Below are 17471 nucleotides of genomic sequence, written 5' to 3'. Positions count from 1 at the left end.
GTTAGTAACTTACAATGAAACAAACACAAATATCCTACATTGAAAGTAAATAGCCTACACGCGTTTTTTTTCTGGTTTTCTAATTGGTCTGAATTTTCCCATGTTGTACATAAGCTTGAGAGAGGGAGAGAGAGCAAATTTGATCCAGAGCCTACTGCAGATTAACCCCACTATTCACCTCTTGGATTGAAGAATTGAATTGAATTTGACACGCGCGCGGCCACTATAGCAACCGCTTAGCTAAAAACATCGCGTAGTTTACTGGTGTCGGAACCTGCGGGACCAATTTTGGCACACCTCTGTGCGAAGAGGTCTCCTTAAAAGGAGTAGGTTAACTTGGACATTTCGGAAATATGGAGGCATTTCCTCCGAAATTTAGCAATGTTTTGGTGACACCTGATCCGCAGTATATACCAGGGTAAGAATGTATTAACTGATCTGTTGCTTAAGTTACCTAACATTACTTTACGCTACAGAACGTTAAATGTATTTGAATTAGCAAACGTTGTACGCTAACGTTAGCTAAAAAAAATCGGTTGATTAAAATGGCACTTAGCTAACCTATTTATTGTTTATGTTATCTGTCATTTTTGCAGCACTGGGCGGAGCTATGACACTATACAATTTTGTAAAATACATTTTTTATTGGTGTAATTTTTTAATCTGTTTAATCATATTTTAACTTTTATTGTAGCGATTGCGATTTTGTAGTGGGGTAACTTTATTTCACTGTTCGCTTCACGAATATATTTTGGGCAATTTAAGTGATGTTGAACTGTAGATTTCCGGTGTGGTTTGTTTTGAGTCCTCACTTTGAACCAGGTTCATTTCAACACTAGGCTATTTTGTGTCGGACGTCACCCATAGCAACCGGTCTGCAGCAGGATTGAGTTGCTGGGTTGCCCTCTTCAATTAAACGACACTTTAAGAACTGACACGCCGACTTGATCCTATTGTGTGCTAATGGTAGCCTACATATCATACTAATAAATGCACATAAAATAGGCGAGTATTGTGTCATAGAATTTATTGTTGGACGTAATGCTGCAACTGGTGTTAAAAACTCTATGGACTTTTAAATTACACATCACAGTGGGGAAAAAACTTTTTGGTGTGCATTATTTTAGAGTTTCAGTCTAATCTGCTGTTCTATGTTTAGGCTACTTTTTTGTCAGGTGTTATATGCAGAAATGATGATGACAGACATCAGACATTACAAGGTCTATTTGGCATATGTCTGTAATACTTTATTTGAAGTACTTGAAAATATTTGTCAGGGGTCTAATGAGGACACAATCTCTGCGAAGTTATGCAGGTTACTGCCCTCAGCTCAAGTTCTCTCTGGGGGAGACCTATGGCAAGCTCACTGCCAGGCTCCTGACCAGTCCCGAAGTGTCCCGTTCCCGCAGGCTACTCCTGTACAACAGCAATGCTGCCCCCTCTGGCCAAAAGGAGAATGCAGAGACAGATCTCCCTGAGGAGACCCTGGGCGGCCTGCCTGAATTCCGCAGGCACCCAGCGAGGATGTTACCCGGATACACAGGCAAATATTTCACTGCCCTCCAGGCCCTTCTCTGGAGGCTTCGCCTCATTGGTGTGGCTGACCGGGGTCAAGTATCTATGTGAAATACTTCGGGATCATCAAATCACGGTCCTCGAGGCCTGAGAACTTCTGGATTTCCACCCTCCCTGTACCTGGGAGTCAGGTGTGAAGACAATCAGTAGCACCAGTTATCAGGGAGAAAAGAAAACTGGATTTGAATCTGAGGACCAGAGTTGATGATCCCTGCTTTAGTTCTTTATAACCTGATAAAATCTGATAACACCCTGAGTCTGAAAAAGCTCAAGGAAACACTCACACAATTGTACGAAATAAGAATTTTGTGTTGAATATAGGTGATAATCAGTTTATTTTAAACGTGCTAATAATAATCTGCAGGAATTTCCCTGGTGTTTGAAGGGCTTTAGTATTTGTGTGGAAGCGCTTTGACCCAGGTCTGGCGTGTGAGCGCGTGCACGCGCATCTGCGTTTTTTTCCAGGTTTCATCCCGAAGAGCCGGAACTGCTTCTTCCGCACGTACACCGAGACGTGCCGGGAGGCCCTGACCGACTTCCAGAAGGATCTACAGAAGCGGAAGCGTCTGACCGCCTCAGCCGAACTTCCTCGCATCAACAACGGCACAGCGCCCAAGCCCACAGTAAGCAGCGCAGACCCAGGTCTCCCTGCTAACGCAACACGACAGTGACAGCCAGGCTGGTTAATTATGCAAGACCCAGTTCATGTATCAGGTCCTGTTATAGATTAGGTGTCTCAGAGATGCTAATCGTGCCTCAGGAGAGCCGCTCAATCACAGATCACACTGTGATTTTGAGTAGCAAAGGAGCCCAGGGTTAGCATTAGCATTTACAAGCCTTTCACATGTAATACAGAATGCGCAAACACTGCAGGAAGTGGAAGCCTGCACAAGAATAAGGGCCAGATTCACAGGTGCAGATTAAGCCTAGTCCTAGACTACATTGAATTCTGAATGGAGATTCCCCATACACAACTGAAATTAGTCCAGGACTAAGCATGACCTGTGCCTGTGAAACTGGCCCTCTACAGTATGTCCCTGGATAAAGATGCCAGAGCCTCAGACTCCTTGCTAGTTGGGTTGATAGTGACAGGTCTGCTTTGAGAAAGCTCTCAGTGAGGTGTTTGCTAGCTACAGTCCAGTCCACGGTCTCATCCCTCTCTGGCTCAGCTTGGCTGTTACAGCACCCCTCTGACCCCCATCGCTAAAGAGTCAGCGCCGTACAAGTCCCCCACGCCCTGGAAGCACCCTGGGTCTCCGTACACCATGGACGAGCGCGACCCCAACAAGTACTTCATCTCAGGTTGGCAACCGTGCTCTCACTATTCAGATCACTGTCACTGAAACCTCTGCACCGCAGGTTATACAATACCAGTAAAGGGGCAGCTGTGTGGTATAATGGGGCTTGTATTCATTACATTACATTACATTAATGGCATTTGGCAGACGCTCTTATCCAGAGCGATGTACAGTTGATTAGACTAAGCAGGAGACACTCCTCCCCTGGAGCAATGCAGGGTTAAGAGCCTTGCTCAAGGGCCCAACTGTGCGGATCTTATTGTGGCTACACCGGGGATTGAACCACCGACCTTGCGGGTCCCAGTCATTTGCCTTAACCACTATGCTACAGGCCACCCTGCCTTGTAAGGTGTGCAGTGCTTGCATGTAACCTATAGGTGGCAGGTTCAATCCCCAGCTTGGACAATGCTGTTGTACCCTTGATTAAGGAACTTAACCTGAATTTCTTCAGTAGGTGGTATAAATGGATACTATACTGAAAGTTTCTGTGGATAAACCTAAAACATTTTTGATGTTTATTTATATCAGTTTGTTACACCTATATTTTTGAGGTTTTCTCAAAGAAAAAATTGTAGGTTCGTTCAAATGAACCTAAGCATTTTCCAATTGAGAAAACCCCAAAAAATATAGCCGTTAAGAAATTGATATGAACATTTTAGGTCCATCCACATTTTTTTCAGTGCATGTAAAAATGAAAATGTAAGTTGCTCTGGATAAAAGCGTCTGCTAAATCCAGGGAATGTGAAGGACACAAACCAAACAACAGTGTTGTGAAATGGTGCAAATTAATATGTAAACATTACTATGTACTCTTAGGTATAATTCAGTGAAAACAAATTATTGTGGGAATTTTTCAGTTGATTGTGAATTGAATTTCAGTTAATTTCCTGAATGAACAAAAATGCAACGGTTTTTACCCCAAACTATTGCTATAAGACAACAGGCAATTTCCCAGGTATCAACCCAATAAAAGCGGTTCTTGCAGGGTTATTTTTTGTTTCCCTTCGTTTGTTTCTTGCTCAGGTTTTACCGGGTACATCCCCAAGTCCCGCTTCCTCTTTGGCACGGGTTTCCCGATAATCGCCAACAGAGCCCTGATCCAGTTCGACAAAGAGGCCAGGGGCAAAAACGGCGTTCTGCAGCCCACGTCTGAGGAGCTGCCCCCCATCACTACCATCTACCCCTCCCAGAGTGGCCTGGTCCCATCCTACACAGGCCACGTGCCGGGTGAGCCCCGCTCCCCCCACACATATCACCCCCGCATTTCACCACTCCTGGGACAATAGTTATCTGGAGTGTTTGAAACCCTTAAGACACAAGAAGCATTCCGGCAGATGCAGTGACAGACATCTAGACATCTAGTATCTAATATTCTTTTCAATTCAGATACAGTGAATCAAAAGTCTATAATCAATACTAGATATTGAAAGCTTTCCTATACCTGCACTAATACACCTGAAGCAGTTGAGAAGCTAAGCGTCCAATTATTTTTGGTCCCCTAAAATGGGGAGACTGGATAAAAATGGATGCGACTCCTACACGCATCACCTGATATGGATGTAAGTACCCTCAAATTAAAGGGGGCAGTCTGCACTTTAACCTTATATTTATTGTTCTGGTAAGACTTGAACCCCTCACCATAAAGCTGACATAACGGCGGTCGGAAGATGGTTTAATAGATGATATCAGGTTATGTCAAGTGACATAAAACTGTCATACTTTTATCAGGTAATTTTATGACAGTAACATTGGTCATAACATTTATCCAATAAAAGTATGACAGTTTTATATCATTTGACATCATCTGCTATGGCATCTTATGACAGTTATATCAGGTGTATGGCAGTGTTATGGCAAGACTCAAGTGAAGCGCTACCATTGTTAAATCTCAAATCCAATGTGGTAGACTACAGCGCCAAAAGAACAGTAAGTGTCCAAATACATATGGACTGCACTTTATATTTTGGAGATCCTTTTAGCTTCTCACCATGGCAGTAAGGTTTCTCGACATGCATTATGCTTTTTTGTCCACCAGGTGTCTCTAGCCATCACATTTGGATTAACAGGTCTAACAGGGATGAACTAATTAATATTTTCTTCATGCAATTAGATGACTAATAACAACATACATTTTGATTGGTCATCAACCAATGCAAGCAGTATTCTCAAAGAAATGACTTCCTCTATTAAAGCTGTATGATAGTGATTATATCCATCTCCGTCTACGTAACAGGATACAGGTTCACTTTCGGCCAAACCTATGGACAGCTCACCCACGATGCCTTGGGGTCCAGTGGTACCCTAAAGGGAAGATAAAAGCAACTGGCAGAAATCTCTTCAAGTCCGCTATCCCGGAATAGTCATTCCGCTTATGACAAATCAAATGATCTAATTTTCCAAAATATGCTAATTCCACCTTGGGTCTTCTGTATTTGTTGATTTGCTTGATTTTGCTTATTCCACACAATGAAATAAAAACAACCAAAAGCACAAGTAATGCAGTGTCCTGTAGTAAATTGATATTTGAAGATAGAGTAGACTTATGTATTCTGAATTTGCTGTCCGGAATTCAGCTCATTAGATTGTACCCCCACAATTCAAACTGAACGGAGGAAACCGTTCTGAATATAGTTAGTAAAAAACACGCAACAACCACACAAAAGGTGTCAAAAATCACTAAAAGACACTTGTTTAGGTTGTGTTCACATGAGCACTTGGTTTTTAATATCCATATTACTGTACCTTGATAATGTCATACATATTTTAAAGCATGAAGAAAATAAATACATTTGTGGCACTTGCAGAATGTACAAGCAGAAGTAGCAGTTTAATACAAACAGATGAGTAAAATTGAGGAAACCTTTATTTTAAAAATAAACAAAAGATGCCGGTCTCTGCCATTCCTCTGAAGACGGACGAGTTAAGCCCAAAGCTCAAACATCAAGCGATTTAAGGAACCAGTCGATATGCGAGCAGCTCAAAGCTTATTCTGTCTCCTCACAGAAAGACACCATCACTCTCTTTCTCCCACTACTTGACTAGTCCTCTGCTGCTAGTGAAATTGATGCTGCCTGTCACTTCTGCTGAGGATGGAAAGGATGGGCGAACAGAGCCTGGAAGACTGACAGGGTATTCAGCCTGTGGAAAATTCTGATCACGTGTCGCGGTTCAAGCTGTTGAAATCCATTCATATTTCCCAGAAAAATCAATCCACATACTTCTCACACTCTCAATTCCAGATGAAAAAATTAAAACACTGATTTGCCAATCCTAACACTATATGCTCTTCTGAATAATATCAACCGTATTTTTGACCTTTTTGTTAAAAACTATGCAAAGGAACTCATGCTGACTGGAAAAACCTTTTATCATTGATATTGAATGAACAAAATATTTACAATATTGAATAATTATGAAATAATTATTTTTACAGATTAAAATAGATACATATATAATTGCACAACGGATTGTAGTACTGTGTGTTACAAATAAAAGTGCTACATAAATAATAAAAAAAATCAAGTAGACAAGTTTACTGTCAACTCATTTGAAAAATTAAAGCTCAGTTTACCCATTTGAAAAATCAATGGTACAGTAGAGCATATGCACTTCTATTGTTGTACACTGCAGATCACTGAAAAGGATAATGTACATTATACTATTTGACTTACAGTCAAAACAATTCAGCTAAATCATCATGATCACTTTTTCCCCAACCATCTAGCTTGTCTAACCAATGCCTTGCTTTACAGAAATGTGCCATAAATATGCCATATAAGTTCAATTTTAAGGCTGTGTTCCAATCCAAAATGTCTAGTTAGGCTTTTGGCATCTGAGATTCTTTGGAACCTGTTCAAATAACTTGATCCCTCATCCCTTTTTATGGACTTCTCTCCACGGCCTCCAAGGGGCGCAAGAACTTCAAAAGTCCCCCAAAAAAGCAGCCCCAGGAGACCAAAACTCAGGTTGCGTGTACAACACACCAGTCATTCTGGTCCACTCTCACCCCTGTTCTAGAGACAGTCTCAAGCCCCCTGTCTCTCATTTGACGTCCAACACAGCACTGCTCCTCGCTATGCGTCTATACTCACTACCACAGAATAAATAACAGCATCACCAATAAATTAAAGTATTGCAACACATCCATTTTCATGTATACACATAGGTTATCATATAGCTTGTTTTTGGTGGAAGGGAATTAGATTCCTTGGACATATGGCCTGGTCCACCACAAAGTCTTCAGGATTAAACCTGGGGATCTGTGGGATCCATGCAGGTGACCCACCCACCGCCACCCATCGCTTGTTTGACTGAAGTCTCTGGAACTTCCGAGGCGAATTCAGTTGAGCAGTGTTTGGTTTGGTTGAAAGGCAGCCCATTCAGAGAGTCTGGTGTTGTGGGCTGTCCCCAGAAAAACCGGCCTCTGACATGCTCTTTCTGTGAGCGGGTATCGCTCCAAACCTGTAGTGTACCACACGTTTTGCCACAGAGCGTTTGGGTGCAGTAAGTGTTAGTGAAGACAGTTTGGTTGGTCCATTCAAAGAGCACAGAACTGTTGGTTCAACAGTTTGTCCCTGGCATATGCCCCATCAGGTGTTATCTGTTTCTCACAATCACTTCTATTCCTTTTGGATACCACTGAAAAATTCTTGAAAACTTGCGTAAAATACTCTGAAGGGTCCTGGCCTTCGGTTTATCAAATAGAAATATTAATTCCTAACAAAAATAACCAATCTAGAGTCCTTGAAGGGATAATGTACTGAGCTTTGAAATTAATTTTGAAATGTAAACCGGTATCTCAAAAGCCAATTCAAAGGAAAAGATAAATTTTTTGCAACCTCCATGAATCTACCAGTCCTCAGCTGCTTAGCCATCATCCAAAAATAGCTAACCTGCTTTCTTGTGCTTTCTTTGAAAAAGAACTGGATGTCCAGTTCAACTGACACCAAAGGTCATGTTTTTATGGCTCTTTCAAAAGGCCTGACAGACCTTTCAACGCATCATTAATCCGTCTTGGTGTTTAGCCTTACGATTCTCCCTCAGGCTGCTGTTCGCAATGTGCCAACAACATCACAGACAGACTGATGACCAGATGGGATACTTTCCAATTCATGACCAGCTTAAATCAGAGCCTGTTGTACTGTTATAAAGCTGTGTTTTTCATCTGTACCTTTGTGAATGACTACTTTGTGTGTGTGTCTGTGTGTTTCTGTGCGTCTGTGTGTGTATGTGTTTGCATGTGCATGTGTGTGTGTGTTTTCACTCCAAGTAGACTGTGTCCTCAACTCCTGATCCAGGGTCAGCTGCCACATCCCTAATCCAAACCCCACAGATTCTGTGCAAAAAAAAGCCGTAACTGACCTGGGGTCAGGGTTTAAGGGCACCATCTACCTACAGGGCATGTTATTTCTTAGCGGTTTCTTGTAGCCAGTGTGCTGGGATCAGTGTGGCCCCGGCGGGGGCCCCAGGGGCTCCTCGTTCAGGGTGACGTAGATGATGGGCACCAGGCCCTCCATGCCCGCCCTGGAGCAGAGGAGCCAGTCCGGCTGGGCGCGGCTCACCACCTGCAGAACGTCCCCCCGGCTGAAGGTCAAGTGCCCCGGGTGGGTGGCAACGTGGTGACACAGAGCCCGCACCATCCTGAGAGAGAGGGGGAGGGAGAGAGTAGGGAGCGAGAGAGAAAGTAGGACAGAGGGAAGTTAAGAGAGAAAGAGGGAAGAGAGAGCAAGGGTGGAGGGAGAAACAAGGGAGAGATTATATTACACAATAATATACAATATACAGTACAAATATTCATTTTACTGCTGGATGTATTTTTTGATATACAGAACGTGCCTCACATAGTGTTTATCCATAACCAAGGTAAGCCCACCAAATTCACAGCTGTGTTCTCAATTAACCCTCTTGTTTCTCTACATGAATCCAATTTGATTTATGTTTTATGTATTCTCTCTGAATTCTGTGTAAATGTTGGTTGGTCCTGCAACCAACTGGAAACTGCTGTCAAAAAGTGTTCCTGCTTTCTATTTTTTTACTGAACCAGTTATGTCGCTCTGCTGGTTACCGTGGCACTTGTTGCTGGGCGGCACGTGCTTGTGGTTGCTCAGCTGGGGGAGGAGCCTGGTTCTGCGTGGGCGGAGTGAGGAGCGGGCGTCTCCCCGCCCCCACCGTTTCTGCCACAAAGTCCAGCACTGATCTGTCCAAACTCAGCCAGCCAGAGGGGAGCCTGAGACACACAAGAACGGGAGCAAAACTTAGTTTCGTTAGGATGTGCTGAAAGGACTCCAATGATGCATGGTGTCTAGAACAATTTTGAGCCCACAACCAAATTACTGAGGAAGTGCACCTTCTCTAACCCACTCCTTATTAAATGGTGCCTTAGATAATGTTACATCATTTTTACATGCATGTGCATTGTAACTTGTTTAGTGCTCCTTTTAGGTAAACTGTTTTGTTCAATGGCAACAGAAAGTGGTAAGTTAGCTAGGGGTCACAGTTTGGGAAGCAGCTCCTGACCTGGCCTGGGATTGGGTGGACGGGCCCACTCTGGCTCCAAACAGCCTGCCCCAGCGCATGCTCTGTGTGGACTCCGCCTGTGCCTCCCCTGGCTCTCCCTCCGTCTCTGTCTCCTTCTCTCTGCTCCTCTTCAGTTCGGCCAGCACCGACTCGGGCGGGCTGCCCATCCACGAGGGCTTGGGCTTCCCTTTGGCGCCACTCCTGGGTTCTGTCGCCCCCGTCTTTAACCCCTCCCCCGCCAGGCTGGCCTCTGCCCCCTCCACCACGCCCTCCCTCGGAGGGGGACAGGTGGGTCTGCGGCCGGCTCCGGGCGACTCGCCCGTAGGCCTCTTCCTCCTCTCCCACTTGACGAACTTTGACCCCTGGGTGGAGCCGTCGATGTACACCTGGGAGCTCTGCATGAGCTGGTACCACCAGCCCGCCTGCCTGTCCCTCCGCCGTGGCCCGTTCTCCTTCCTCCTCTCGGCCTCCTCCGGCTCCTGCCCAGACTCTCCCCCGACCCCCTTCGCCCTCTGCGTGCTCCTGCCACCCCCACAGTCTCTCCGGAACTCCATCTCCATCGACCTACTCTCGCCCTCCCTCTGCGCCCTCTCTTTCCTCAACCCCGCCTTTTCCCTCTGCCGATCCATCCCATCTCCCCTCGACTCCGCCTCTTCTCTCCTAGGCCACACCTCACCCTCCTTCCTCGATTCCCCCCTCCCTCTCTTCAATTCCGCTCCCTCCACCCTAGGCTCCGCCCCGCCCGTCCTAGGCCGCGTCCCCTCTCTCCTCGGTTCCGCCTTCTCCCTCTCGGACCCCGCCCCCTGCACCCTGCACTCCGCCCCGTCTCTTTTGGGCTCCGCCCCCGGCTGGCCCCAGCCTCTCATCAGCTGGAAGGTGGAGCGGACGGAATGTTCCAGGCCCTGCCCGGCCGAGCACAGCTGCTCCTTGCGCCGGAGGTGGTCTTGGCCCTTCTGCAGGAGGTGGGGCTGGAAGAGGAGGTCCAGGTCAAAGGGCAGCAGGGACAGGGGCTGCAGGAGCAGGAGCAGCTCCTCCAGGAGGGGCTGGCACACGCCCTGGGACAGAGACAGGAAGGCCCAGGGCTGGTAGTGCGCCGCTATGATGTCTGGAGATCCAGGAGCAGGCAGAAGAGCAGCAGAGTTACACGTCAAATCACGGACACACATCGGATGCTAAATTCTGATTTTTTGTTATTTAGACTTGGAGACGCATTTAGAGCAGGTGCCCTCTTTTGCAAGTTTGGAGAATGTATACATAAATACAAAAGCAGTTTGTCTGGAATTTATGCACACAGCAGACAGTAGAAGTTTAATAAAAAAAGTGGGTTTTGGCATCAAGGAGGTGAAATAATGAAGTTTTTATAATACTGGTATTTCTATATTCAGTACTGCATTTATATTTCAAAAACTTTTATATGTAAGCTGAAGCTGGCATATCTGCCTTTTCTACATTGAGATACACAGTGAGTTTCTACAGTTGAAATAGGTATGAACCGTTCTGCGTTATCTGATCTGCAACAATATTTTCAAAGCAAAATATATACTGCATATCTTTATGGATGTACTGTATGTATGTATGACTATTATATTTTTTAAAGAAGCGTGGTAATTATCACATTATGTGGAATGTTAATTTCCAAAATAAAGAGCCTCTTATCTTAAATAAGGAGAATTTCTCTTATCAGCTCTCTTACCTTCATGAGTGTTCAGGTGATTGAACCAGAATTCTAATGACCGTAAGCTGAAAGGCATTCAGAAGACAAATATACGAATATATTAGTCTGTATTTACTCCATACTGCTGACATAAAGGCATATTAAGGATAAAACTAAAAGCAAGCAACACATCTGCACATCAATTTCAAGAAACCTTGAGTCAATGATTAATAGGATGTTAATAGCATGCAGAATATACACATTACAAAGATAAAACATGATGATAATAATGACTAACATCCTGATTCTGGAGTTAAAGGCATGCCCAGCCAATGAGGGACTTCTCCTAGGCATGCCCAGCCAATGAGGGACTTCTCCTTATCTGGCTCAAGTCCCTGCACTACCATGGTTACAGTAACCAGAGATGCCATTTGGCCTGGCTGGGGACTGGCTAATGACAGCATCCTGATAACACTAATGGGCTGCGCCTGATGGAAGTGGGAAGAGCTGCCCAGATTAAATTTCATTGCTATCCCACTGTTAGCATGCCCAAGCCTCGTCTGTCTCAGTCTGTGTAAAAGAGGTATTCTGGAGCTCGCTTGTGCAGAAAGACATTCCCCTGGGGTGAAGTAACATACTGTTTGTGTATCTTTTTCAAAGCTCAGCCCCTGTGTGATTCTGAACCAACAGCCACATCCACAGACATGGATCTAGAGCAGGGATCATGAAATCTGGCCCTCAAATCCAGGCCTGGTCTCATTTCCTGTGGGCCCACATGAACATTACTGATTTAGCTTTAAATAAAGTATAAAAGCATCTTTGTACTGTGTAGGGAGGGAAGAAAATACAGACTCACTTGAGCAGGCCAAAGATGAAGGCGTTGAGTCTCATGCTGTGGCTGGTGAGCTCAGAGTACTGGCTCACCTTGGACAGGAGGCTGTGGAGCACCCGTGTGGACGGGCCTGGAGAGAGAGAAAAGCTCATCGCTATCAGACTACAACTCCCATGATCCTCTGCTGTACCTCAGGCACAGCTGATAAGCTCAATCACAAACAATTTGGCCCAAGTGAGTTTCCCTGACAGGGAATGATGGACATGTGTCCTTGGACTCATCTTTGAAGTACATTAAAATTGTCCCGCATAACTTTTGGAAAACTGTATATTCTCCAGAGGTCGGAGTATAGGAGGACAAACCTCCAACTCCCGCACAACATGATTTTGCTAGTGTGTCCTTATTTTGGAGTTCCTTCTCAGCCAACATTCCTCTGTCAGGGAAACATACTTGGACCAAATCTCTCTAAGCTCACTGCTGGAGACCAGTTGAGCAATGCTCCTCTTTCGACCGTGACTGACCCAGCTGTGTCGAGGCCTCCACCACACTCCAGGGCTGGTTCCGGCGCTGTCCGATGATCAGGTCCAGCACGTAGGGCCTCAGGCCATCCTGCAGGATGTCCCGGATTGCAGGACACAGGTACTTCAGGATAAGGTGCCCCACATTGGGACTGATGGAGCTGTTGCCGAGTTTAGCCTGACGGCAAGAAGAGGAAAAGGAGAGCGTGTGTCAGGGATCATCAACTCCAATCCAAATCCAGCCCTGGTTTTCTTTTCTCCCAGGTAATTATGGCTACTGATTGGCCAGGTTGTCTTCACATCTGACTTCCAGGTAAAGGGAGGATGGAAATAGCTGCTGACCCCTGGCCCTGATCAGTGAATCCCATGTCATTCAATGGCACATAAGGTTGTCATAATACTCTGAATGAATTTTTATCAAATACATATTGGGTGTACCCAACAATGCTGACATACTTCAAGGTCTCAGGAAAAGGTCTCTTTCAAGAGGGAAGCTCAGGGGGAAGGGGAGATGTGTGTGTGTGGGGGCGGGGGTTGAAGATGGCCTTCACATGGCCAACAGATAAGGTTTCATTTCCTGAGGCCTCAAGGTCCATTGCTGTTACTTTACTTCCCGGTGAAAACGCTGGGTTTGCTGTCCAATCAGCCGTACCTTCACTCCAGGGTCCCGGCTGGTGCCAAAATGAGCCACGATCAGATCCACCGAGGAGTTGACGGCTTTCACCAGACCTGAGAGGAGACAGAAACAGGATACCCATTCAGCCTAATTTCCTCATCAGTGAATCCACGGCCATGATAACGATCTTGTGATAAATGCAGAGAATATAAAAATGTTGTTTTGAAGAATGATGTCTGCTAAGCAAATTAATATTGATTTAAAAAAAGATCACAAGCATTTCCTACACGGAGATGCCAGGTGAGGACATATTTCACAGCAATGAGAAATTAGTTCTCAGTCTTCCCACCTGGTTAACTACAGGTAAAATGATCAGAAGGACACCTGGCTTCTCCATGTATGTAATGCTGTTAATTATATATTTTTTATCATTATTCATTTGCTTAGCAGACATCCTTCTCTGGCACAACGTATATAGGATGGTTGGTGGTTGAGTCCCCAATGTAGACACTTGCAGTTGGGCCCTTGATCAAGGCCATTACGCCCACATTACTGAAGATTGTCCCCTGCTTAATCTAATCAACTCTAAGTCGCTTTGGATAAAAGTGTCAGCTAAATAACTAATGTAATGTAATAGCCTAAAATTGTAGACACTCCTGCTCTACATTCACACTAGAGCGGCAGGAGGATGCAGTGAGGAGCAAGACTCATCGGGAGAGGCTAGAAAAAGAAGTGAAGACAGGGAAATCCAGAAAACGTGAATTAGGAAAATGGAATGTCCTCGCTCCATTCGAACGAATGTCCGTTCAAAGACACGCCAGTTACTGATGTGGTAGATGCGGGGCAGATGGGGAGAGGTGGACAGGTCGATCATTTATACTGTACATCTCGCTTTCTGAAAAAAATACTTCCACAAAGGAATGTTTCCTCGATCAAAGGAAGCCGGGAGTTCCTAACCTCTACTTCTAGCTCTTAACGGGATGGAAAATCGCGGAACTCAACCAATTTCCGGGTCAGGAGTAAGGAGAAAAAGAGGAGAAAAATAAGTGAATGAAATGAGCACCTGATGTATAGAGGCACTTTGATAACGCTAGAGCTAAAGACCCCACACTCCCCTGGGGTTTGAACCAACAACCTTCAACCTTTACGTCTAGCACCTTCACCACAGTAATTCACTGCCAGTGTGAGAAGCTTGGAGAGTCCCCAAGCCCCCAGTCAATAACCCCGTCAGAGGTAGCCAAATCACACCCCTCCATGCAGGAACTCATGGTGTACCCAATTCATTTCTCACAGGGACAGGAACAATGAATAATTTGTTATTTTTGTCATTTTGCCTGTTTAATGAACGGGATGTTCCTGAAAATATTACGCAGACAGTTTTGCTCAGACTAAATTATGACTGCAGGCTTTTTACTTCTCAAACACCAATTTCACTGTAGGTTTTAAACTAACTCACCTTCATCTTATTCCGTTTGATCAATAAAACAGCACAAAACAAAAAACAAGAAGAAACCAACAGCTACAGTATAAGCATAAATCTTCATCTCACCGTGACCTACATAATGCCCATGAAAAAAGCATGGGTCTCTCACACACACACACACACACTCTCTCTCTCTCTCTCTCACAAACACACACACACACACTCTCTCTCTCTCTTTCACACACACACACACACACACACACACACACACACAAACCCTGCTCATGTACTATGAGGTAAGGTCTTTTCCCAAGAGACCCCCCCAGTGTTAATTCAGCCAATCGAATGGCAGGAGAAACTAAAGTAGGTCACGTTTGAAAGGAAGTCCCCTCTGGGTAAGAGAAGACACTGCGGCATCCATGTCCTCTTCCTGCTCGTCTCTGCATCATATCACAGCAGAATAACGCCAACAAAATACCTTATTAATACAGTACATCTTCTGCTTTTCCAGGAAGAAAGCTGATTATTATTCCTTCCCTCAGCGAACAGTGCCTGTGATCCACCCCTGAGAACACAGCACTCACAAACTGATTTTATTTTGTGCTTTTTAAAATCTTTCTGCTCAACTGACTTATTGATTTAGAAAATTTGTTTGTCTGAATTCACAATCCTTGGTCTGAATTTCTTCTTCTTTCTTATGTCCCTGTTTATCTGCACTGCATGCTAAATAATATTCCGGCTCATTAGCCGGACTAAATCCTCCCTTCATCTAATCCATAATAGAAGAGGGTAATTATGCCAAAGCTTCATAAAAACTCTAATGCGTAGACCTAGTAGGCCTGGGCTATAGTGCGATGTAATTGATAGTACAATTTAATCAATAGTACGAAGTCATCGATAGTACCATATCATCGATAGTACCATGTAATAAAAAATCAGGGACACTCTGCCCTGGATGCCCCAGCGAGGAAGCTTTGCCTCACCTCTCTTCTGCAGCAGGTTGATGGAGATGGACTCGGAGGTGGCGTCAGGGGAGAGGCAGAACTCCTCTGGCGGTTTTTCGGTCAGGGAGAAGTGGTCGGAGAAGAAGTCGCTGTAGTAATGCTGCGTGGCCTTCACACTGGAGCCTGAGGGAGGACGAAGTGCTTAAAATGACCCTCTGCCTCAGCCTGGTCAATGGGAACTCTTCCATGTGTCCAGGTGAAGCAAGTTTAATTACAAAAAGGCAAATCATCAGTCCATTTTGATATTTCTACAAGTTCAAGCACAGCCATCGCCCACACATACAGAACTATGAGTATTTTTAGAGATTCAGGAGATAGAACTCTTCAATATGTATCTCCCTCACTCATCACACTCTCACTCACTCACTCACACACTCACACACTCACACTCGCTCACTCGCTCACTCGCTCGCGCACACGCGCACACGCACACGCACACGCACACGCACACGCACACGCACACACCTCACACCTCACACCTCACACCTCACACCTCACACACACACACACACACACACACACATTCACACGCACGCTGTGCGTAAGAGTGAATACCATGGGGCCGGGCGTGAGCGTGACTGGCAGACACCGGGAAGTCGAACACGTTGGGGCGGGAGAGCCTGCTCTCGGAGGCCCTCCTCATGTCCAGGCTGCCGGGGAGCGGGGTCCTGTCTAAGCCCAGCGGGTTCCTCTGCCGGTACTCCCGCCACTTCAGCGCTTGGGGGGAGAGGTGGTGTGCTGCGGAGAGGTGCACAGAATGAGACACGAGGAGCAGGGCAAGAGACGTTGAGGAGAGAAGGACACATTCACAAACAGTGTCTGTGTGTGTGTGTGCGTGTGTGTGTGTGTGTAGATTGTTCATTGTCTGTGTAGATTGTCTATGATAATCAAAATTTAATTTAGTTCATTTAGTGTTCATTACCATTGTCACACTTTGTATTGTATTTTTGCTTTACAGTACAAATATAGCTTTTTTGTCAATAAAAGCAGACTTGGGACGAGTCAAACCGAATTGTCGGGCGTGTTATCGGACGCCTACCGTTGAGGCCCCTGAGCGGCGAGCAGCTGGCCGCGGCGGTGGGCTCCAGGGGGCTCCCGTGGGTGGCGGGCTGAGCCAGCAGGCTGGGCAGGGGCTTGCGCTGCACGCACTGGGCGGAGACGGGCGGGAGCTCCTTCTTCAGGGGGGCGGGGGGCGGGGTGCGAGGTGCGCGGGCCTGCTTGGGGCGGGGCGCGGGGGCGGGGCCGGGGCTGGGGGCGAGGGCGGGGCCGAGGGCGAGGGCGGGGCTGGGCGCGGTCCGCAAGGGGAGCAGGCCGGCCTGCAGGGGGCAGGAGAGACTACGGGGGGGCTGGGGCCCGGGTGGGCTGGGAGGGGTGCAGGTGGAGCAGGTGCCCGAGCTGGGAGCGCCCTGCAGCCGGACGGGCGAGTAGCTGCCCAGCGGAGAGGGGCGGGAGGAGTCGGGGGCCGGGTGGCCCGTGGGCCGGCTGTACATCTGGCTGACGTACTCGCTCAGCAGCGGCCGCAGCGGCAGAGCTCTGCTCTGGGCCTTCCCCACCTGCTGCTGCAGGGTGAACGGCAGGATGGGGAGGGTGGTGGGCCGCTGGTCCTTACTGTACCGCACCACATCGCCTGAGGAGCACGAACCACCTGGGGGAGACAGAGAGGGGAGCAGAGAGCAGGCAGGGCGGTTTGAGTATCTCAGAAACTGCTGATCTCCTGGGATTTTCACGCACAACAATCTCTAGAGTTTGCAGAGAATGATGTCAAAAACAAAAAGCATCCAGTGAGCAGCAGTTCTGTGGGCAAAAACGCATTGTTAATGAGAGAGGTCAGAGGAGAAGGGCCAGACAAGTCGAAGCTGACAGGATGGTGACAGTAAAACAAATAACCACACATTACAACAGTTGTATGCAGAAGAGCAACTCTGAACACACAACGCGTCAAACCTCTAAGTGTTCCTAATAAAGTGCTCAGTGAGTGTATAGTTATATATATATTTTTTTACATTAAACACAGAGCACACATTCCCAAATCCAT

General features: G+C 46.3%; 2 protein-coding genes across 2 annotated transcripts in view; one reads left to right on the top strand and one right to left on the bottom strand.

Annotated features, from left to right (window-relative positions):
* Positions 1-194: 194 nt before the first annotated feature.
* Positions 195-5370, top strand: cimip2b (ciliary microtubule inner protein 2B). Its single transcript, XM_061215923.1, has 6 exons — positions 195-418; positions 1308-1543; positions 2041-2198; positions 2745-2877; positions 3897-4100; positions 5107-5370. The coding sequence occupies exons 1-6, from the start codon at positions 354-356 to the stop codon at positions 5187-5189; spliced, it is 879 nt and encodes a 292-aa protein (XP_061071907.1). The 5' UTR covers positions 195-353; the 3' UTR covers positions 5190-5370.
* A 190-nt stretch (positions 5371-5560) lies between these two features.
* Positions 5561-17471, bottom strand: part of LOC133141530 (AP-4 complex accessory subunit RUSC2-like) — a 42364-nt gene continuing 30453 nt past the window's right edge. Inside the window, exons 4-13 of the mRNA XM_061262099.1 lie at positions 16476-17081; positions 15992-16225; positions 15416-15559; positions 13046-13122; positions 12397-12571; positions 11900-12005; positions 11083-11129; positions 9390-10494; positions 8938-9099; positions 5561-8513 (exon numbers count right to left, since the gene is read on the bottom strand). Of these exons, the coding sequence (XP_061118083.1) occupies positions 8315-8513; positions 8938-9099; positions 9390-10494; positions 11083-11129; positions 11900-12005; positions 12397-12571; positions 13046-13122; positions 15416-15559; positions 15992-16225; positions 16476-17081 (2855 nt within the window). The 3' untranslated portion in view covers positions 5561-8314. The remainder of the gene's footprint in view (positions 8514-8937; positions 9100-9389; positions 10495-11082; positions 11130-11899; positions 12006-12396; positions 12572-13045; positions 13123-15415; positions 15560-15991; positions 16226-16475; positions 17082-17471) is intronic.

Source organism: Conger conger, chromosome 12 (genome assembly GCF_963514075.1).
Source record: "Conger conger chromosome 12, fConCon1.1, whole genome shotgun sequence".
Lineage (NCBI taxonomy): Eukaryota > Metazoa > Chordata > Actinopteri > Anguilliformes > Congridae > Conger > Conger conger.
Note: the sequence above shows the minus strand (reverse complement) of the source record. Positions and strands in the feature narration are given on the sequence as shown.

What these genes read in the sequence shown, in the direction of transcription:
- cimip2b (XM_061215923.1), top strand. Translation starts at nt 354, where the DNA reads ATGGAGGCATTTCCTCCGAAATTTAGCAATGTTTTGGTGACACCTGAT. An exon ending in GCACAGCGCCCAAGCCCACA is followed by an intron (nt 2,199 to 2,744) that starts GTAAGCAGCGCA and finishes TCTCTGGCTCAG; the next exon opens with CTTGGCTGTTACAGCACCCC. An exon ending in CTACACAGGCCACGTGCCGG is followed by an intron (nt 4,101 to 5,106) that starts GTGAGCCCCGCT and finishes TCTACGTAACAG; the next exon opens with GATACAGGTTCACTTTCGGC.